Consider the following 22806-nt stretch of genomic DNA (forward strand, 5'->3'; position numbering starts at 1 on the left):
TGATGCTGGGTGGGAGGTAGTTGTGAAAATCAACCAGATTTTCAATCTCCCTCCTATATGCCAATTCGCCACAACCTTTGACCTCGTCTTCAGCAAACTTATATACAGCATTGGAGCAGTGCTCAGTCACACAGTTGTAACTAGAAAGTGAGTAGAGCAAGGAGCTAAGCACACAACCTGTGTGATGCTATTGCTAATCTGTACTAAATGGGGTCTGCAAATGAGGAAATCGAGGATCCAGTTGCACAGGAAGGTATCGAGGCCCAGGTCTTGGAGCTTCGTGATGAGTTTCAAGGGGATGATCGTGTTGAATGCTGTGCTGTAGTCAATGAAGAGCATCCTGACGTTTGGATCTTCATTGACCAGGTGTTCCAGAGCTAGCTTACTGATAATTAATTGAGTTATACCATTCCTACATTTCCCAGCACATTCCTCTTCATACTCCCAGAGTCACCCAATGTTCCTGTTGTTTTCGTAAACTCCTGGGCAACAGGGTTGTCTCACCAGAGACAAGGAGGTGCAGAATGAGTACACACTCTCCATTGTCTGTCAGACCAACCCTCACACAGGCAGCCCTAAGGATGTATTCCAAGGCGTGTAGCCAACATAGACATCAGCCTGAAATGTTAACTGTGCCTCTCACCCCACGGATGTTACTTAGTTTGCTGAGCGTTTTCTGTTTTTTTTTAAACTTAAGTATGCTCTTCTTTCTGAGTTGAAGCATCAACTCGGTTGTCTTAGAGTCCATCTTGATGGATTTATTTGGAAACAGAAGATGACAGGAAGTAAACAGAGACCCCAGGGAGAAGCTGCCATCAGCCTCACAGCAGATGGCTTGATATATTGAACAATAACTTGACATAAAATCAAGTGTAACCTATTAGAGTGTCAACACTTTATGAGATCACACAATCAACCCCAGCAGAAGCAGAAAAGTGACTCCATTTGTGAAATACAAACTTTCTTCCCTCTTTCCTTGGCTTCTCTCCAGCTCTGCCTTGGTGGAGAACAGTGTCAGTTCGTGATGAGGTTCATAGTTCTGGCAGAGTGCAAGTTCCGACTCAGAGATTGCAAGGTATTTACAGCACTGCTCAGAAAAAAGGCCATTCAGAGAACACAGTATAGAACAGTACAGGCTCTTCAGCCCACAATGTTGTGCTAACCTTTTAGAAAATAAGACCATAAGACAAAGGGGCAGAATTAAGTCATTCGGCCCATCGAATTTTCTCTGCCATTTCATCATGGCTGATCCATTTTTCCTCTCAACTCCATTCTCCTGCCTTCTCCCCATAACCTTTCATGTCCTGACTAATCAGAAACCTATAACCTCTGCCTTAAATACACCCAATGACCTGGCCTCCACAGCTGCAGGTGGCAACTAATTCCACAGATTCATCACCCTCTGGCTAAAGGAATTCCTCCTCATCTATGTTCAAGACTTCCTCTGCTGTAGGAACCATCCTCTCCACATCCACTCTATCTATGCCTTTCCACATTCAATAGGTTTTAATGAGACCCCCACCCCCATCCTTCTAAATTCTAGTGAGTACAGGGTCAGTGCCAGCAAACGCTCTTCATATGTTAACCTTTTCGTTCCTGGAATCTTTCTCATGAATCTCCTCTGGACCCTCTCCAATATCAGCACATCCTTTTTTAGATAAGGAGCCCAAAACTGCTCACAACACTCCAAATGAGGCCTTATCAGGGCCTTGTAAAGTTTCAGTACTACAAACTTGCTTTTATATTCTAGTCCTCTCAAAATAAATGCTAACATTGTGTTTGCCTTCCTCACCACGGACTCAACCTGCAAGGTAACCTTTAGGGAATCTTGCACGGGGACTCCCAAGTCCCTTTGCACCTTGGATTTTTGTTTTTTTCCGCCCATTTTGAAAAATATTCTACGCTTTTGTTCCTTTAACCAAAGTGCATGACCATACACTTCCTAACACTGTATTCTATCTGCCATTCTCCTAATCCGACTAAGTCCTTCTGCAGCCTCCCTGGTTCCTCAACACTACTTGGCCCTCCACCTATCTTCATATTGTCTACAAACTTGGCCACAAAGCCATCAATTCTGTCATCCAAATCATTGACATATAATGTAAAAAGAAGCATTCCCAATGCTGATCCCTGGGGAACACCACTGGTCACCAACAGACAAGCAGAAAAGGCTTTTCTTTCCACACTTGCCTCCTGCCAATCACATATCGATGCTAGTATCTTTCCTGTGTCACCACGGGCTCTTAGCTTGTTAAACAGCCTCGTGTGTGGCACCTTGTCAAAGGCCTTCTGAAAATCCAACGACACAACAGCCATTGATTCTCCTTTGTCCCTCAAAGAATTCCAACAGATCTGTCAGGCAAGATTTTCCCTTGAGGAAATCATGCTGACTTCGGCCTATTTTATCATGTGCTCCTGAGTACCCTGGGACCTCATCCTTAACAATCAAACTTCTCTTCCTTCTTGATGAGTGGTGATAAGTTATTTTCCAGTCCTCTGGAACCATGCCAGAATCTAATGATTCTTGAAAGATCATTACTAATGCCTCCATAATCTCTTCAGCTACAGCTTTCAGAATCCTGGTGTATTCCATCTGGTCCAGGTGACTTATCTATCTTCAGGCCTTTCAGCTTTCCAAGCACCTTCTCCTTAGAATGACAACTGCACTCACTTCTGCCCCCGACACTCTTGAACTTCAGTCATACTGCTCATGCCTTCCACAGCCTCTGTTGGCTTTAAAAAGCTTCTCAATCCTCTAACTTCCCACTAACTTTTTGCTACAACATATGCCTTTACTTTGCTTTTATGTTGTCTTTGACTTCTCATGTCAGCCATCGCTACACAGTCCAGCCTTTAGAATACATCTCCTTTCAGATGTACAGTACTATGATATATATATATATATATATATGCATGTGTGTGTGTATATGTATATATACGTGTATATATATATACAGCTAGAGCACCTAAGGCTTTTGCACAGTACTGTATTTATCAACTTGGAGCAGGGAGTGAGTTTGTAAATCTGGTAGGAACAAAGGATATTGGGAATGGCGAGGGTGGCACATCACGGGGGGGGGGAGGAACAGAGGAGTGCCAGGGTCAGGGGTGGCACGAGTACAGACACACCCAGCCCTGTGGCACCATGCAATGTAATTTGATTCTGAACAATTAGTTTTGGATCATTACAGAATGTCTCTCTGGTGCTTCTGGCTCCCTCCCCTCTTTCTTCCCCTTTTCCCAGTCGTGATTCCCCTCTCCCCGCTCCTTCCCACTCTCAGTCCACAATAGAGACCCACAGGATTATCATCACTCACATGACATGAAATTTGTTTTGTTTTTGGGGGGGGGGAGCAGTACAGTGCAATACATAAAATTACCACAGTAACGTGAAAAAGTCTCAAGACATCCTAGCTATATATATATATATATGTGCCTAGACTTTCGCACAATACTATATCTATCCTACACCTCCCAAATTGCTTTCACAAACTCCAACCATTACTGTTCTGCCATCATCCCTGCTGGTGTCCCCTTCCAGTCAGCTTTTGACAGCCCCTCTCTCATGCCTCTATAATTCCTTTTGCTCCATTGTAAAACTGATACATCTGACTTTAGGTTCTCCCTCTCAAATTGCAGGTGAATTCTATCATATTATGATCACTACCTCCTAAGGGTTCTTTTACCTTCAGCTCCCTAATCAAATATGGTTCATTACATAACACCCAATCCAGAGTAGCCTTTCTCCCAGTGGGTTGAACCATAAGCTGCTCTAAAAAGTCATCTCATAGGCATTCTACAAATTCTCCGTTTTAATCTACTTAAGGTCAACCTAATCCTCCCCTCCTACATAGCCCTCCATTTCTACCATCCATGTGCCTATCTAAGAGTTCCTCAAATGGTCCTGATGTCTCAGCCTGATCCACAACCCCTGGCACTCTCCATTCTCCGTGTAAAGAACTTACCTCTGACACCCCTTTCTCCCATACTTCCCTCCGGTTCCAGTTACATCCACTGGTATTAGCCATTTCTAACTGGGAAAAAGACTCTAGCCATCCACTTGATCTGTGCCTTTTAACATCTTGTACACCTCTCTCAAGTCAACTCTCATCCTCCTTCACTCCAAGAGACAAACAACTGATCAATACAAATATTTATTTATTTTTATTTCACGATACAGCGTGGTAACAAACCCTTCTGGCCCAAGAAAGCCGCGCTGCCCAATTACACCCATGTGACTAATTAACCCACTAACCCGTACATCATTGGAAAGTGAGAGGAAACTCGTGTGGCCACGGGGAGAACACACAAACTCCTTCCTAACAGCGGTGGGAATGGAACCCCGAATGCTGGTGCCGAAACAGTATTGTGCTAACTAGTGCTGTTTGTTCTTTATACTTCCATAGAACATATAAAGAGGCCATTCAGCTCCCACTCCCTCACTTATCTGTATTCTCTCTCACAAGCCCATTGACTTCCCCATTCTCCTACCACTGACCCATACAGGGGAAGCTCACAGCAGTCAATTAACCTTCTAGCACACCTTTGGGAAATGGGAGCACCAGATGGAAACCTGCATAGTCACAGGGAGAAAGAGCTAACTCCAGACAAATTGCATCGAGACCAGGATCAAACCTGGACTGCTGAGAGCTGGGATAACACTTCTAACTGCTGTGCCACGGTGCTCCAAGTGGCCCTTTGGCATGGGAACAAGTAAAAGGAGTTCCGCCCTATAGAGCACCTCAAAACCATTTGACAAAAATTATCGATTCTCTGCCTCCATCATATTTTCTTGCCCAAACCTCCCATCTCAACAGCATAAGTAATGACTGAGCATTTACGTACCCCTGAGGAGTATAATTTCAAAGAATCACAATCCTTCTTTGACAGTCCTAAATGTCTAACCACTTACTCAGGAGTTACTCAGCAAGTCAGGCAGCATCTGTGGATTCTACCCGTGACCTTGTGGCTTTCCTCCGGGTGCTCCGGTTTCCTCCCACGTTCCAAAGGTGTACAGGTTAAGGGATTAGAAAGTTGTGGGCAAGCTATGTTGGTGCCAGAAGTATGGTGGTGCTTGCAGGCTGCCTCCAGCATCTGTTCACCTTTGATGCAAATGATGCATTTCACTGAATGACTTGATATACATGTCACAAATAAAGCTACTAAAATATATATTTTTTAAATGGATACTCTCCCTTCAATTTGCAACAATAATAATTTGTGATTTTCTGTTTCTTTACTTTTAATAAAATTTGAATATATCACATCTCCAGTAAATGTTTCAATGGTATAAGCATTTATGGCCTTGATTACTTCTGCTGGAACTTCTCCAGGAATTCAAAGTAAACCTGTTTCTGAGGTGCAGAGGCTGGGACAAAATGTCCTCCCGTGTGAGTGAGAATGGTAGGATTCAGGAAGGAGGTGGACAGCTCCTGGCTCAGCTCCCCAGGGATGACCCGGTCGGTTTCACCGAATACATGCAGAGAAGGAAGCGTAATAGGCTCCCTGTAGAAATGGTCGTGCAGTTTGCACCTACTCTTGAAACCTGCGATGAGGATTGCAAAATTAAACTGGAACCTGGGGTCTCCCTGCTGCCTGAGGGTGCAGATCATGGACACGAGAGCTGCTCCTTGACTAAAGCCTAATATACCATCAAACGGGCCCAACTCGGCCATGGCTTTGGCAATGGTCTCCAGCGATTCCTCTAGTCCTTTGTAGGACTCAACATGGTCCAAAGCATTAAAGCTCTCCTCTTCTGGGTTTGAGAACCACCAACCACGACTGTCTGCCTCTGTCTCTGTCGATGGAGTCTCTGGGGGAATGAAACATAATAGTTTGATTAATAGATTCCTGGTGTCAATCAGATTGTTTGAGCAAGCTACACCTTTTATTTTAACTACTTGCTTTTAGGGGATGCTATATCCGCAGGATGGGTAGAATAGCTTCACAAATACTGCAGCACTGAAGGTTTGGGGAGGGAGGATCCAGAGGCAATATGTAGAGATCCTTCTTCACCCAGAGAGTGGTAGCACTTGGAAAGCACTGCTTGACACAGTGACTGAAGGTGGGTCACTGACAGCATTTACATGGTATCAGAGGAGCTTCAGTGTGCTCTCTGAATCTACCTGCCTGTGATGCTACTGCAAGCAGGTATGTCTAAATCAGGGGTTCCCAAGCTGGCATCCATGGGCCCCTTGTTTAATGGTATTGGTTCATGGCATAAAAAACATTGGGAACCCCTTGTCTAAACCAAGTGACTAAATGTTGGTCTGTTTCCTGACAGGTACTATTTCTGTCTGTCTCTATTTCCTGAGGAGACTGAGGTCCTTTAACATCTGCCGGACGATGCTGAGAATGTTCTACAAGTCTGTGGTGGCCAGTGCGATCATGTTTGCTGTTGTGTGCTGGGGCAGCAGGCTGAGGGTAGCAGACACCAACAGAATCAACAAACTCATTCGTAAGGCCAGTGATGTTGTGGGGATGGAACTGGACTCTCTGACGGTGGTGTCTGAAAAGAGGATGCTGTCCAAGTTGCATGCCATCTTGGACAATGTCTCCCATCCACTACATAATGGACTGGTTGGGCACAGGAGTACATTCAGCCAGAGACTCATTCCACTGAGATGCAACACAGAGCGTCATAGGAAGTTATTCCTGCCTGTGGCCATCAAACTTTACAACTCCTCCCTTGGAGGGTCAGACACCCTGAGCCAGTAGGCTGGTCCTGGACCTATTTCCTGGCAAAATTTACATATTACTATTTAATTATTTATGGTGCAACTGTAACAAAAACCAATTTCCCCTGGGATCAATAAAGTATGACTATGACTAAACATTTCATGTGCTTCAATGAGAGGACAATATTAAATAAAAATTGATTTATTGATCATTTGTGGTTTAATCTATCAATCCACTATTATAACTTTTGAAAGTTTCCAGCTTCTAGACCATTTAATTCTACTTCCCTTCAGCATGATCTTCCCGATGTATGTTCTCTTGTCCAGCACCCTATTTATGAACCTTTTTGCACAAAAATGTTTTCTTGATGCACCCGAAGTCCTGAAGAAATTTTAGGAAAGATATACTGTTGGATATATTATGCATATGGAAACAAGCACCATTTCATTCCAGCTTCTAACACTTCCCCCGAGGCACTCAATCCACTGCTGTCACCTTCAGTTTTGGAACTTACCTCCCTCCCCCTCTACGTCTCTTTTCTGTATCACGCCCTCTTAAAACCCACTTATCGTTATGGCTTCCTGTTAAAACTCCTCTGGTGTCTGAGGGCACAGATCATAGACACGAGAGCTGCAGCTGAATCACTTGGCTAAAGAGGGCTATGGATCGAGTGCCGGGAGATGGGATTAACATGGAAATGTGTCCACTGATGGTCATGGTCGAGTTGGAGGTGAATGATCGAGTTCAATGCTGTCCAGTTCTATCACTCACTCATTAGGACAGCAGGGCACAAAGGGTACCAGGGTAGAGTAATGGTTAGTGCTGCGCTACTGCAGATCAGGGTGTCAAGATCAGAGTTCAATCCTGGCGTACTCCGTAAGGAGTCTCTGTACTTCCTCCATATGGAATGCATGGACTCTCTCTGGGTCCTCTGGTTTCCTCCCATATTGGGTAGGTTAATTAGTCATGGAAAGTTGTCCTGTGATGCGATTAGGGTTAAATTTGGGGTTGCTGGGAGTTGTGGCTCAAAGGGCTAGAAGGGGTTTATTCCACACTGAATCTCTAAATTAATATAATCTACAATTTCTTGAGTATTGATTAAGTCTAATTGAAGTGTTAAAGACAATTAAAGTATTTATAATGTGAAAACATTTCCTCAGGCAGCTCAAGGTGACAAATCTGTAAATTGAGAACTAGAGGATTCAGGCCTAGGTGAAAAGAAAGCACAATTTCACATCAAAGATGGTGTAAATCTGAAACCTTTTCCCACAAGAATGTGTTCAAATTAAAAGCAGGGGAAATGAATAAAGACTCCAAAACTGACCGTGATAAACTTTTGTTGAACAAGACTACTTGTTATGGGTATGGGTTAATTATTGTCACCTTTGTTTGTTTGAGATACAGTGCAAAACAGGCCCTACTGGCCCTTCCAGCCACGCCAGCCAGCAACCCCCAATTTAATCCTGCCTGATCCCAGGACAATTTACAATTAATTTACCAACCAGTACGCCTTTGAACTGTGGGAGGAAGCCCACGCGGTCGTGGGGAGAACATTCAAACGCTTACAGGCAGCGGCGGGAATTGAACCCCGGTAAAGCGTTGTGCTAACCACTATGCCACTGTGCCGCCTTTCAAGACAGTGAAAAGCTTGAATTGCGTACAATTCATACAAGGTCAGATCATTACACGAGGCAGTAAGGGAGAATGAGGGAAAACAATAACAGTGCAGAATAAAGTGTGTAAGCTACTGAGAAAGTGCAAGATCATAATAAGGCAGATTGTGAGGCCAAGAGTCCATCTTATTGTACAAAAGGTCCCTTCAAGAATCTGATCATAGTGGGATAGAAGTTATTCTTGAACTTGGTGGTACGTGATTTCAGGCTTCTGTCTGATGGGACGGGGAGTGAGTGAGGTCTTTGATTATGCTAGCTGTTTTGCTGAGGCAACGAGAAGTGTAGACAGAGTCCATGGAGGGTAGACTGGCTAACATATATAGGTATGTTGTTTAAGTTTTGGTACTGAACAAATTCTTCTTGTTTTCAAACCCCTCCCATTGACTCAAAACTCCTCCAGTTGTAAACCTTTTGAGATCCATGCACTCCTTCAATTCTATTAACCACCCTTAGCACTACCATGGGCTTTGTTTCTGACTGTACTTTTGTTTCACACTGTCTTTTTCTTCACTGTTTTGTCAAATTGATCTGTACTTTATATTCAGTGTGTTGTCTGATTCTGCCTGCCGATGATGCTACTGCAAGCAGGTTTATTATTGTATGGGTACTTCACTGTATATGACAACAAACTCGATTTGATTCCAGCTTCTAACACTTCCCCAGTTGCATTCAATTCTCTGCTGTCAGCTTCAGCTGCGGAATTACCTCCCTCTCTGCTCTACATCACGTTCCTCAAAACTCCACCTTTTTGACAATGTAGTAGGTTAGTTGTCCTATAAAACACCCCTGACGCAGCTCTGGGATGACTGGGGGGGGGCGTTATAAATTAGATCAGAGAATTTATTCGGCCTCTATGATCTAATTTATAAACCGGGTTATAAGTGGTTGTTATTAAGCTTCAGCTTTGAGTGCCGGCATTTCCGGACGGTGTGGGCACTAGAACTTAGTGCGGGCTCCGGTATCACAAGGATTTGCAGAGCCAGAGCCGACCAGCACAGATAAACGGGCCGAATAGCTTCTCGAACCCACCCCTCCCTCCCCGGCCGGCCGCGCTCACCGTCTCCGCCACCGAGCTGCTGCTCCGGGCCCCCGACAGGCGGCACCCTGAGCGGCGCCGACACGTAGAGCAACTCCGCCCGCTTCCGCAGCAGTTTCCGCAGGGAGCCGGTCCGCTCGCGGAACGACCGCTCGTTCTGCCGGTAACCGTGCACGCAGAAAATCCGCAGCAGCGGAGCCATTACGCCAACGGCAGCAGTAATCCCGCCGGCCAAACCCTTCCGACTGGGCTACCGGACCCGTGCACAATATTTCCGGGTCCGCCCCTCCACACCACTGTTGAGTCATTTCAAAACTAGAAACTCGGTCAATTTGCTTTATTTCTCGACTAGAATAGAACAAAAACATTTGAGAAATACGTATGCATTTTCCTGTTTCCTCCTCTCCTAAGGAGAGTTTCAGAGATTGGGATTTTGCCCGGAAGTTCCCCTTAAGGAATTAAACAATCAAAACTAGCCTGGTGATATTTTGTAGGTTTATCAAGCATCTCCAACTTTCTCTCCCCTTTGGGGTGGCTCTGATCAAACTGTTTGATCACCTCCTCTCGTGTGCCAAATCATGAGTTCAGATTAGTGTGAGGTATAACACGGAACTGGTCAAAGAGAAGGGCTTCTTCAAAGTCGTGAGTCGCCACAAGTGGTTCTTCATATTGTGAGTTCCTGGGACCTTCATGGCTGGGAAATTTGCCTACTCAACAGAGGCCAATGCACTTCAGAGTGAAACTCTTTGAACGAGTGCAAAAGAAAGACTTGATTGTCAAAATATTTTTAAAAGATATACTTTTGAGCGGTTACTGATACTAAGCGGGAAAACATAACAGCATCTTCACTTCCTAAAGAGATTAAGGAAAACGAAGCTGCCCTCCCCCCATTTTAGGTGCATTTTATAGGAGAACCATTGAGAGCGTTCTGACAAGTTGCATCTCCACCTGGTATCGGAGCAGCCAAACATTCGACTAGAAGCCCCTACAAAGGACTATGAGAACAGCTGAGAGGATCATAGAGGTCTCCCTACCATCCATCGGGGACGTTTATCAGGAGCGTGGCGTACTCTGATACATAAAAACAAGAACGGTCAGGATGGGAAACAATTTCTTCCCTCAGGCCTTTAGGCTTCTGAACTCCCTGCCGCATTGCGTTCCAAGTGTCACTGGTTAATCTGTTCTGTAATTTACAATATTTAATATACGCACTTTTGTTTGTTTATGTGCAATCCATCTATAGATTTCATCCTTACTTTCATAAGTTATGTGTTATGTATACTAGAATCAGAATCAGGTTTATTATCACCAGCAATGTGTTGTGAAATTTGTTAACTTATCTTTACAACAGTGTTTTACGCGCTGGTTCAGAGAAACGCTGACTCGCATGAGGATCTACATATAGTTAACTGACAATAAACTTGACTTGTTCCCACACTAATTCCCACACATTGTCTGTTTTCAGTAAAGTTCAATGAAGGACATCAGGGATTTAATTTATTTCAAATAACACCATGGTGTACCTTTTAAATATACCTGGAGATTGGGGCTGGGGAGAGGCATCACAGAGCATGTCCTGTTTTAACATATCCAAAGATGGCCCTTATTAAAAAGCAACATCCCCCCAGGAACTGTTGTCGAGTATGGCCCTGGCTTTTCATGCTGAAGCCTCTGAAGGGAGGCTTGAACTGACAACTTTCCACAGCAACCAGAAAATAAAACTCTGCATTATTATCAGCAGGTAAGTTTCTCATTACAACATATACTTGTGTAGATGACAATAAACTCAACTTTTTCTTTCTTTTCAAATCTTTTTATCGTTATATACAGGAAAAGTAACATGAGTACATCGAAGTAACAACACTTACAATGCCTCAAAAAAAAACATTATCTTAAAGATTGAAAAAAAATTTGTGATAACAAAAAAAACCTACTAAGCAGAAAAGTGAGGAAAAAAAAGAACCCATTAGGTGTACAACCCTGGAACCATGCATCATACAAAGAGCTTCTAAAAATAAACATCAAACCTCCAGCAAGAAAAGAAAATATACTAAAAGAATTTACAATTAGATCGTGGAAAAATTATATCAATTAACTCAAATGATAATAACGAGCAAATGAGCCCCATCTTTTCTCAAAATCAAATAAAGGTTCAAAGGTTCGACTTCTAATTTTCTCCAAATTAAGACGTAGCATCACTTAAGAGAACCATTGTGACAAAGTGGGAGCTGATGTATCCTTCCACTTCAACAAAATGGCCCTCCTAGCTATCAATGTAACAAATGCAATAATATGTTGGTCAGACACAGAAATACCATGAATATTTTGAGGAATTATTCCAAAGAGCACAGTTAATTTTTTAGGTTGTAAATTAATTTTAAGTGTTTTAGAAATTGTTTAGAAAGCTGACTTCCAGAACTGTTCCAATATAGAACAAGACCAAAACATATGTGTCAGTGTAGCTATCTCAGTTTTACATCTATCACAATGACTATCAACATTTGGAAAGATTTTAGAAAGTCTCTCCTTTGTCAAATGATAACGATGTAACGATGTGACTAGTGGTGTGCCACAGGGATCAGCGCTGGGTCCATTGTTATTTGTCACCTATATCAATGATCTGGATGATAATGTGGTAAATTGGATCAGCAAGTTTGCTGATGATACAAAGATTGGAGGTGTAGTAGACAGTGAGGAAGGTTTTCAGAGCCTGCAGAGAGATTTAGACCAGCTGGAAAAATGGGCTGAAAAATGGCAGACGGAGTTTAATACAGACAAGTGTGAGGTATTGCACGTTGGAAGGACAAACCAAGGTAGAACATACAGGGTTAATGGTAAGGCACTGAGGAGTGCAGTAGAACAGAGGGATCTGGGAATACAGATACAAAATTCCTTAAAAGTGGCGTCACAGGTAGGTAGGGTTGTAAAGAGAGCTTTTGGTACATTGGCCTTTATTAATCAAAGTATTGAGTATAAGAGCTGGAATGTTATGATGAGGTTGTATAAGGCATTGGTGAGGCTGAATCTGGAGTATTGTGTTCAGTTTTGGTCACCAAGTTACAGGAAGGATATAAATAAGATTGAAAGAGTGCAGAGGAGGTTTACAAGGATGTTGCCGGGACTTGAGAAACTCAGTTACAGAGAAAGGCTGAATAGGTTAGGACTTCATTCCCTGGAGCGTAGAAGAATGAGGGGAGATTTGATAGAGGTATATAAAATTATGATGGGTATAGATAGAGTGAAGGCAAGCAGGCTTTTTCCACTGAGGCAAGGGGAGAAAAAAAACAGAGGATATGGGTTAAGGGTGAGGGGAGAAAAGTTTAAAGGGAACATTAGGGGGGGCTTCTTCAGACAGAGAGTGGTGGGAGTATGGAGTGAGCTGCCAGATGAGGTGGTAAATGCAGGTTCTTTTTTAACATTTAAGAATAAATTGGACAGATACATGGATGGGAGGTGTATGGAGGGATATGGTCCGTGTGCAGGTCAGTGGGACGAGGCAGAAAATGGTTCGGCACAGCCAAGAAGGGCCAAAAGGCCTGTTTCTGTGCTGTAGTTTTTCTATGGTTTCTATGATTTCTACAATTTTAAATTGAATCAATGAATGGCTAGCACAAATTGAAGTTAACCAACTTCAATATCCGCATCCAATCCTCCGTCATAAAGTCAAATTAAGTTCCTTTTCCCATTTCGGCCAATTTGGGTAGACCTGGAACTGAAAGTTGTAAAACAATTTTATTTAACCTTGTTATTGGGAGCTCCTTTACCTATGCAATTAGGTAAAGGTGTTAATTTAAACTTATATCCTGTGATTAAGTATTCTTTACAAATTTGGCTCCAGTTCTGCAATTTTTTTAATCTTAAAAAATTTAAACTTTGTAGTTTAATTTACTGAAATTATTTTTTTAAGCCTTCTTTGAGTGATCCAATTTTTTTACTTTGGAAAAATAAAGGTATTAATTCTTTTTTGGATTTATTTAAAGAAGATAGATTGATGCCTTTTGAACAATTAATTGATAAATATTCTCTTTCATACTCACACTTTCTGCAATACCTTCAAGTTAGATACTTTTTACAAAAATATTTAAGTAATTTTCCTTACATATTGGAGGCTGACCTGTTAGATACTATTATGAGTATGAATCCTTTGATTAAGGATTCTATTGGAAGAATTTATAATTTATTATTACAATGGGATAAGCGTCCTTTATCTAAGATTAAACTCAACTTTTATCAATTGGGCATTTCTTGGGTCAAAGTTGAGCAGCCTACCTCTCAGAATTATTATTATAACATTGGTTAGTTATAAACACAATAAATTCTGCAGATGCTGGAAATCCAGAGCAACTCACACAAAATGCTGGAGGAACTCAGCAGGTCGGGCAGCGTCTCTGGAGAGGAATAAACAGCTGATGTTTTCGGCCTGGACAGGAAGGGAGAAGAAGCAGGAATAGGAAGATGGGAGGACGGGAGAGGGGAAGGAGTACAAGCTGCCAGGTGATAGGTGAGGTTAGTTATATTATTTTGTAACCAAGGAAGATACAAATAACCCAGGGTTTTCAATGTGCCTATGAATTTTTTCTGAAGTCACCAGAAGCAGGAGGTTTATTATGAACTGTGAGAGAGGGCAATTCTATTGGAAACCAACGAGCATTAAAGACTATAACCTTCAGGAACAGCAGAACAAGGAATCCAGTGAAGCATAAACCAAAGACAAACTGATCAAACACAAGACTGATTCACCTGAAAGGACTTTGGTTCTTGGCCAGTGATGGGCATGAAAATCAATAAGCAGTCCACGTAGTAAATAATCAGATTAGAGCATTGGAAAGAAAATGCCTTGAAGAACTTTTCATTGCGGTACAGTGTCTGATTACAGTACAGTGTCTGGTTACAGTACTGTGTCCTATTACAGTACAGTATGTCTGGTTACAGTACAGTGTCTGATTACAGTACAGTGCATCCAGTTACAGTACTGTGTCCTATTACAGTACAATATGTCTGGTTACAGTACAGTGTCCGATTACAGTACAGTGTCCGGTTACAGTAGTGTCCAGTTACAGTACAGTGTTCAGTTTCAGTACAGTGTCTGATTACAGTACAGTGCATCCAGTTACAGTACAGTGCATCCAGTTACAGTACAGTGTCCAGTTACAGTACAGTGTCCGATTACAGTACAGTGTGCCCAGTTACAGTACAGTGTCCAGTTACAGAACATTGTCCGATTACAGTACAGTATCTGCAAGTGATGCTCTGCTGAGTCCAAGAGGCACTCAAGCAGGGAGTTTCGTAACATCACAGTGACATTGCTTTTTACTGTTCACCCTCCCCACCATTGAGAACATCTTCAAAAGGCAATGTCTCAAAAAGACAGCATCCATCATGAATTTCCCCACCACCCAGGCCAGGCCACCTTCTCATTACCACCACCAGACAGCAGCTACAGGAACCTGCACACACACACTCAACGTTTTAGGAACAGCTTCTTCCCTTCAGCCATCAGATTTCTGAACAGGCAATGAACACTACCTTGCTATTTTTGTGCTACTTATTTAATTTTAAAATATATATTTTTATTATAATTTATAGTGTATTTTATTATGTAATGGTGTCTCAAAACAATGCATTTCATTATATATTTCAGAGATAATAAACCTGATTCTGATTCTAGTGGCAGACCTCTCGTATTAGTACAAAAATATAAAAGAATAAACGAGTTCTGCATGGTTTTGTTTCAATAACCTGTGAGCCAGCTCTGGTTGAGTAGCTAGCACTCTCACCTCTGAGTCAGGTCGGTGTATATGAGGAGCGTTTGATGGCTCTGGGCCTGTACTCACTGGAGTTTATAGGAATGATGGGGGTCTCATTGAAACCCACCAAACACTGAAAAACCTAGATAAACTGGCTGTGGAGAGGATGTTTCCAATAGCAGGGAGAGTCTCGGACCAAAGGGCCCAGCCTTAAAATACAAGATGTCCCTCTAGAACAGAGATGAGGTGGAATTTCTTTAGACAGAGGACGGTGAGTCTGTGGAATTCATTGCCATGTTTGGCTGTGGAGACCAAGTCACTGGGTATATTTAAAGCAGAGGTTTTAAGGTTCTTGATTAGTAGGGGTGTCAAAGGTTACAGGATGAGGGCTGGAAAATGGAGTTGGGAAGGAAAATAATCAGCCATGATTGAATGTCAGAGCAGACTGGATGGGCTGAATGGCCTCATTCTACTGCTCTATCTTATGGTCTTATGTCTTCTAGGTGATTAATTCAACTGTTCCTAGCCGTGGAACTCCAAAGGAATGCTCCACTGCCAAAGGTGTTGTGTTTGGGGTGAGCAATCAAATGTTCTGAACAGGGCATCATTCAAGGAGAAGTGAAGACAGACAGACAGACAGACAGACATACTTTATTGATCCCGAGGGAAACTGGGTTTTGTTACAGTTGCACCAACCAAGAATAGAGTATAAATATGGTAATATAAACCATAAATAATTAAATAATAACATGTAAATTACGCCAGATGGAAATAATTCCAGGACCAGCCTATTGGCTCAGGGTGTCTGACCCTCCAAGGGAGGAGTTGTAAAGTTTGATGGCCACAGGCAGGAATGACTTCCTATGATGCTCAGTGTTGCATCTCAGTGGAATGAGTCTCTGGCTGAATGTATTTCTGTGCCCACCCAGTACATTATGTAGTGGATGGGAGACATTGACCAAGATGGCATGCAACTTGGACAGCATCCTCTTTTCAGACACCACTGTCAGAAAGTCCAGTTCCATCCCCACAACATCACTGGCCTTACGAATGAGTTTGTTGATTCTGTTGGTGTCTGCTACCCTCAGCCTGCTGCCCAGGCACACAACAGCAAACATGACAGCACTGGCCACCACAGACTCGTAGAACATCCTCAGCATCGTCCGGCAGATGTTAAAGGACCTCAGTCTCCTCAGGAAATAGAGATGGCTATTCTGGAAGAGAATTCTGTCCTGGTAAACTGACCAGTGATTATCCTCTAACCACACAGCATCACACAGGAATAAGCCCTTCTGTCCACAATGTCTGTGTCAAAGACCTTACCAAATCAAACTACTTCCCTTCTGCTTGCTCCTTACCTACTGCCTGATATGCCGCTGTTGTTTAGAGCAGCGATGAAGATCCTCCATCTCTCGGTGCTCAGGGCTTCCTTCATCTCGTCAGGAGCTTCCTCTCAGTTTTCACTACTGTCAGCCGTGCAAGTCGTGGGTGAAGACTCAGGAGAAGGAATACCTTCACACTCAGATGTAGAGGAATCTTCATTGCTGTTTCCATAACAATTTTGTTTTACCCGTCAAGGTTGTTAGCCCTGAGCCGAATCCCCGAACCTGGAGGACCGGTGGACCAGTCTTAGTCTGGCCTTTACCCTTTGACCTGTTTGTCGTGGGTGACCCTACCAAGAGCCAAAGCATAAAGCCTTGACTCCAGCCAACACAGCTCTCCGGGTCATTGAGGCACGCAAGCCTCCAAACCCTACAACGAGGTTGTGGTCCTCTTGGAGGACCTCTGCCTGCACATCATCCATATCCTCCATTTCCCGCACATTCACGTGCCTGTGTAAAAGCTTCTTAAATAATGTAATCATACTGCTTCATCACTACCTGTGGGAGCCCGTTCCAGGTGCCTACCACCCTCTGTGTAAAAAAAAAACTGGCGGTATCCTTCCCTGCCCACTTTGAAAGGGAGAGTATAACGACAGCTGTGAAGATCCCTGCTGCACCTGATGACCCTGTGATCTCTGTCCCAGAGGCCGATGTTAGGCTGCCTTTAAACACAGTGAACCCTCACAAGGTAGAAGGTCCCGATTGAGTACTTGGTATTGAATTATGCCCACTTCTCATTGCTGCCATCAGGGAGGAGGTACAGGAGCCTGAAGACACACACTCAATAATTCAGGAATAGCTTCCCCATCCACCCCACCATCAGATTTCTGAATGGACATTGAACCCATGTATATTAGCTCAATATATATTTTGTTTTCATTTTTTTGGCTTTTCTGTTGCACGACTTATTCAACTTAATTTATATATACTGTATATTTCTCATTGCAATTTATTTATTGGTTGCTTAATTGATTGAGATACAGCATAGAACAGGCTCTTCTGGCCCTTTGAGATGCACCACTCAGCAACTCCCATTTAACCCTGGCCTACTCGCGGGACAATTTACAATGACCAATTAACCTACCAACCGGCACGTCTTTGGATTGCAGGAGGAAACCGGAGCACCCGGAGGAAATCCACACAGTCTCTGGTATTGTAACGTGTTGTGCTAACCACCGCATGAGTGGCAGCAATGCTTCACTACCAGATGAACTCAATGCCTTCTCTGCCCGCTTTCAAAGGGAGAATATAACGACAGCTGTGAAGATCCCTGCTGCACCTGATGACCCTGTGATCTCTGTCCCAGAGGTCGATGTTAGGCTGTCTTTAAAGACAGTGAACCCTCACAAGGCTGAAGGTCCTGATTGAGTACTTGGTAAGGCTCTGAAAACCTGTGCCGACCAACTAGCGGGAGTACTCAAGGACATTCTCAACCTCTCACTGCTGTGGGTGGAAATTCCTACTTGCTTCAAAACTGCAACAATTATACCAGTGCCTAATAAGAATAATGTGAGCTGCTTTAATGACGATCGCCTTGTAGCACTCACATCGGCAGTGATGAAATGCTTTGAGAGGTTGGTCATGATTAGACTGAACTCCTGCGTCAGCAAGGACCTGGACCCATTGCAATTTTCCTATCGCCACAATAGGTCAACGGCAGATGCAACCTCAATGGCTCTTCACACGGTGTTAGACCACCTGGACAACACTAACACCTACGTCAGGATGCCGTTCATCAACTAGAGCTCAGCACTTAATACCATCATTCCCACAATCCTGATTGAGAAGTTCGGAACCTGGGCCTCTGTACCTCCCTCTGCAATTGGATCCTCGACTTCCTAACTGGAAGACCACAGTCTGTGCGGATTGGTGATAACATCTCCACCTAACTGACAATCAACACTGGTGCACCTCAGGGGTGTGTGCTCAGCCCACTGCTCTACTCTTTATATACAGATGACTATGTGGCTAGGCATAGCTCAAATACCATCTATAAATTTGCTATAATTGTTGGTAGAATCTCAGGTGGTAACGAGAGGGTGTACAGGAGTGAGATATGCCAACTAGTGGAGTGGTGCTGCAGCAACAACCTGGCACTCAACATCAGTAAGATGAAAGAGCTGATTGTGGACTTCAGGAAGGGTAAGACGAAGGAACACATACCAATCCTCAGAGGGATCAGAAGTGGAGAGAGTGAGCAGTTTCAAGTTCCTGGGTGTCAAGATCTCTGAGGATCTAACCTGGTCCCAACATATCGATGCAGTTATAAAGAAGGCAAGACAGCGGCTATACTTCATTGGGAATTTGAAGTGATTTGGTATATTAACAAAAACACTCAAAAACTTCTATAGATGTACCGTGGAGAGCATCCAGACAGGCTGCATCACTGTCTAGTAAGGGTGGGGTGGGGGAGGCTACTGCACAAGATTGAAAGAAGCTGCAGAGGGTTGTAAATTTAGTAAGCTCCATCTTGGGTACTAGCTTACAAAGTACCCAGGACATCTTCAAGGACTGGCGTCTCAGAAAAGCAGTGCCCAGCACCCAGGGCATGTCCTTTTCTCACTGTTACCATCAGGCAGGAGATATAGAAGCCTGAAGGCACACAGTCAGCGATTCAGGAACAGCTTCTTCCCCTCTGCCATCCGATTCCTAAATGGACATTGAACCCTTGGACAGTACCTCACTTTTAAAATGTGTATTATTTCTGTTTTTGCACAATTTTTAATCTGTAATTGATTTACTTACTTATTATTTTTTTTTCTTCCACATTATGTATTGCATTGAACTGCTGCAGCTAAGTTAACAAATTTCACATCACATGCCGGTGATAATAAACCTGATTCTGTGCTGCCCCTCATGTCCTGCAATGAACTGCTGCCGCATAATAACACATTTCATGACATTCGCTGGTGATATTAAACCTGATTCTGATTCCTTTAATCTTTCCGTCACCTTAAATGCCAGTGTCAGTAAAAATGAATTAAATCATTGGGTTATTGTCAGATTGGTGGGCACTTGCTGTGTGCCAACTGCCCGCAGTTCATTCATCAAGTAAGACTTGTTTTGTGAGGTCATAAAAGGTGCTATCGAAATGCGTATTGTTCCTTTATAGAGATTGCAACCAGATGGAAATGTCACTGAATGTCAACACAACCCAATTGGACTTAATGTAAATTGATTCACTTGGTTACATATTCTGACACCTGTCCGTCAGTGATTATTTCTTCATATCAGAGGGACACTTCCAGTGACTTTGTTAACTGCCCACATCTTTTCTGACTGCAGCCTGTAGAATTACCTCAAAGGCTTCACCTAACGTTCATTAAGGCTGAACTGCACTCGTGACACATCTCTCAGACCCTCAGAGTTTTACTCCCAGCAACTGATTTCCAAATCGTTGCCATGCCTTAATTTTGCACATAGGTCAATCATTAGGAAATTGAATCATTCTTGTTTAAATCAGTATAATGAAAGGCAGAGGTCCAAGCATTGATCCCTGCGAGACTCCATTAATCAAAGCTGTCATTCAAGTAATTTCCATTAATGGTTACCTTCTGCTTCTTGTCAAGCCAGTTTCGGTCCAATTAGCATTACACCTTTGATTCTGTTAGGGGTTTGTTTTATTTTGCTGCAGCTTGTATGAGGGACTTTAAGTGAGATGTTTTCTGAAGGTCACAGGTAATTCCCTTTGCTCACAGACTTGGCTATACTGACAGAGAACTGAAATCATTTTTATTACTGGGGAAGAGTGCAACATTGATTTCTCTCGCTTCTCTCAACCCTTGATTGCCAAATCACTCGCAGGTTCTGAAGGACCCTTTCTTTCCACCTAGTGCTAGTTCACCTACTGGCTGCACACATCGACAGGCAGTGCAGAAGGGCATATGGCATGCTACTTAAAGCGCTGTCACAAGAAAGCAGCATCCATCATCAAGGACCTCAATCGTCCAGGTGATGCTCTCTTCTCACTGCTACCATCAGGCAGGAGGTACAGCAGCCTTAGGTCCCACACCACCAGGTTCAGGAACAGTTATCACCCGACAACCATCAGGCTCCTGAACCAGGGTGGATAACTTCACTCTCTTCAACACTGAATTGATTCCACAACCTACAGACTTATTTTCAAAGACTCTTCGACTCATGTTCTCAGTATTATTTATTTTCTTATCTATCTATCTGTATATTTATTCATTTGGATATAGTGCAGAATAGGCCCTTCGAGCAACCCCCAATTTAACCACGGTCGGTTGGTGGGGTGGAGATATGTCTCTACCAAAGGAGGTGTAAGGTGCCCCTTCTCTCCACTAGCCTACAAGTCACCCTTGGGCAAGGTGTAGCACCTGCTTAGTCCCCTGATCAGGTTCACGTAAAGCCACAGGAGCAGGTGGTGGATGGTTGTATGAGCAGCTCAAGTCCTGGTTATGTGACCACTGATGTCGGGCAGATTATCTCTGAACAGGAATTGGTTAATTGGACCAACAGTTAGTGGAGGCAGCCGCTTATTTGGGACAACTCTTAACTAACAAAAACGAATCTAGAAAATAGCTGATATCCTCTTCGTTTATTTGGGACACTATGCTGCTTAACTGGGGCTGATTTAACTGTCTGTTGAAGCGGTGTATGGGATGTGGCTGCTGTCACATGCCAACAGCTATTTGGAGCACAGGTGAGAGCTAAGTGCCCATTTGGGACCAAAGTTAATATTCAAGATGATTGTTGATACCTTCAAATTCTTCATAGTTCCTAACTTGTTGAAATAGTGAAATCATTTCATTTTCCCTCCCGGCTGTTTCTGGTGTCTCCAAGCCTGAATGCTTCAAAATGCAGTGAGCAAAACAGTTCTGAATTGTCTTCCTGTTTATTTCTCAGCAACTATCAGTGACAAAAAAACTTCACTTTTTGAACACAAACACACACCTGATGCTATTTAAAAACGGTTTGCCCTAAGTATGGGGTGGTGTTCGAAGGCCACACGATGTGCACTGACGCTAGTTAGAAAATGTTCGGCAACGGTCTCCTGTCCCAATTGAGCGGCATTGTGTCCCAAATAAATGAAGGGAATCCCGGCTATTTTCTCAGTTAGTTTTTGTTCTTTATGAGTTGTCCCAAGTAAATAGCTGGTCCTTTCGCTCTCACTTTCAGCTTCCACCGCTGGCTAGCAGTCTTGTGAAAAGGAGAGCTGGTCGTGTAAATCTCTCCAGCCTCCCCAACAGCAAGCCTCGTGTAGTGCCTCCTCACCGGCGACACACGGAAACTGAACTCCTTTTGGAGTCAGGCTGAACTACAGAGGACGGGGAGGAGGTCCGGCCCCTGCCCACGTAATTTCTTACTGTAATTTATTGTTTTGATTATTATGCATTGCAATGTTCTGCTGCTGCAAAACAACAAATGTCACGCCTATTAAACCCGATACTGACTTTGTAGCTTTAGGGCACTGAGGGGATTTACCAGGATGCTGCCTGGACTACAAAGCATATCTTATCCTAGGTTAAGTGAGGTCAGGCTTTTCTCTTTGGAGCAAAGAGGACTTGGTAGAGGTATACAAAATGATAAGAGAGATAGATCAAGTGGACAGCCAGAGACTTTTTCCTCAGAGCTGAAATGGCTCATGCAAGGAGGCATAATTTTAAAGTGATTGGAGGAAAGTACAGGGAGGGATGTCAGAGGCACATTCTTTACACAGAAAGTGGTGGGTGTGTGGAATGCCCTGCCTGGGGTGGTGCTAGAGGCAGATACGTTAGGAGCATTTAGGAATCTCTTAGATAGACACATGGATGAAAGGAAAATGGAGGGTTTTGTAGGAGGGAAGGGTTAGATTGACCTTAGAGTAGGTTAGATAGTCAGCACAACATTGTGGGCCAAATGGCCTGTACTGTGTTGTAGTGTTCTATGTTCTATCTTCGACACTGCTGATTCTACTGACTTCCCTTTGTAACATACTCTCAGTCTGTCCTCTTTTACCACCAGCACTCCCGTCCTTACCCTTGGCTAACACCCCATTCTACACCACCTTTAAACTCCAGTGCTGCAGCCTACTTCCTATCTCACCACCGATCCCTACTCTCCAACACACACACACACAGAGTCTCTGTTCCCCACCTTTCACATCCTCATTTCAAAATGCTCATCTTTTCCTTTGTGCTTTCACCCCTGCCTTTCTCCAAAACTCTGACTACTCGGAGCCCCAATGCTCTCCCGACTCTCTGGTATCACTTGCTGGACGTCCATCTTTGTGTCTGTGACTCACTCAGCGTTCTGCTTGAAGGCTGCTAGATAAAGACAAATCCCCC

General features: G+C 43.4%; 1 protein-coding gene across 1 annotated transcript; it reads right to left on the reverse strand.

Annotated features, from left to right (window-relative positions):
• Nucleotides 1-4140: 4140 nt before the first annotated feature.
• ovca2 (OVCA2 serine hydrolase domain containing) lies at nt 4141-9648 on the reverse strand. Its single transcript, XM_072242799.1, has 2 exons — nt 9409-9648; nt 4141-5812 (listed from the first exon to the last, which is right to left on the reverse strand). Exons 1-2 carry the CDS (start codon nt 9587-9589, stop codon nt 5310-5312), a joined length of 684 nt encoding a protein of 227 aa, XP_072098900.1. The 5' UTR covers nt 9590-9648; the 3' UTR covers nt 4141-5309.
• Nucleotides 9649-22806: the final 13158 nt, after the last annotated feature.

Source organism: Mobula birostris, chromosome 25 (genome assembly GCF_030028105.1).
Source record: "Mobula birostris isolate sMobBir1 chromosome 25, sMobBir1.hap1, whole genome shotgun sequence".
Lineage (NCBI taxonomy): Eukaryota > Metazoa > Chordata > Chondrichthyes > Myliobatiformes > Myliobatidae > Mobula > Mobula birostris.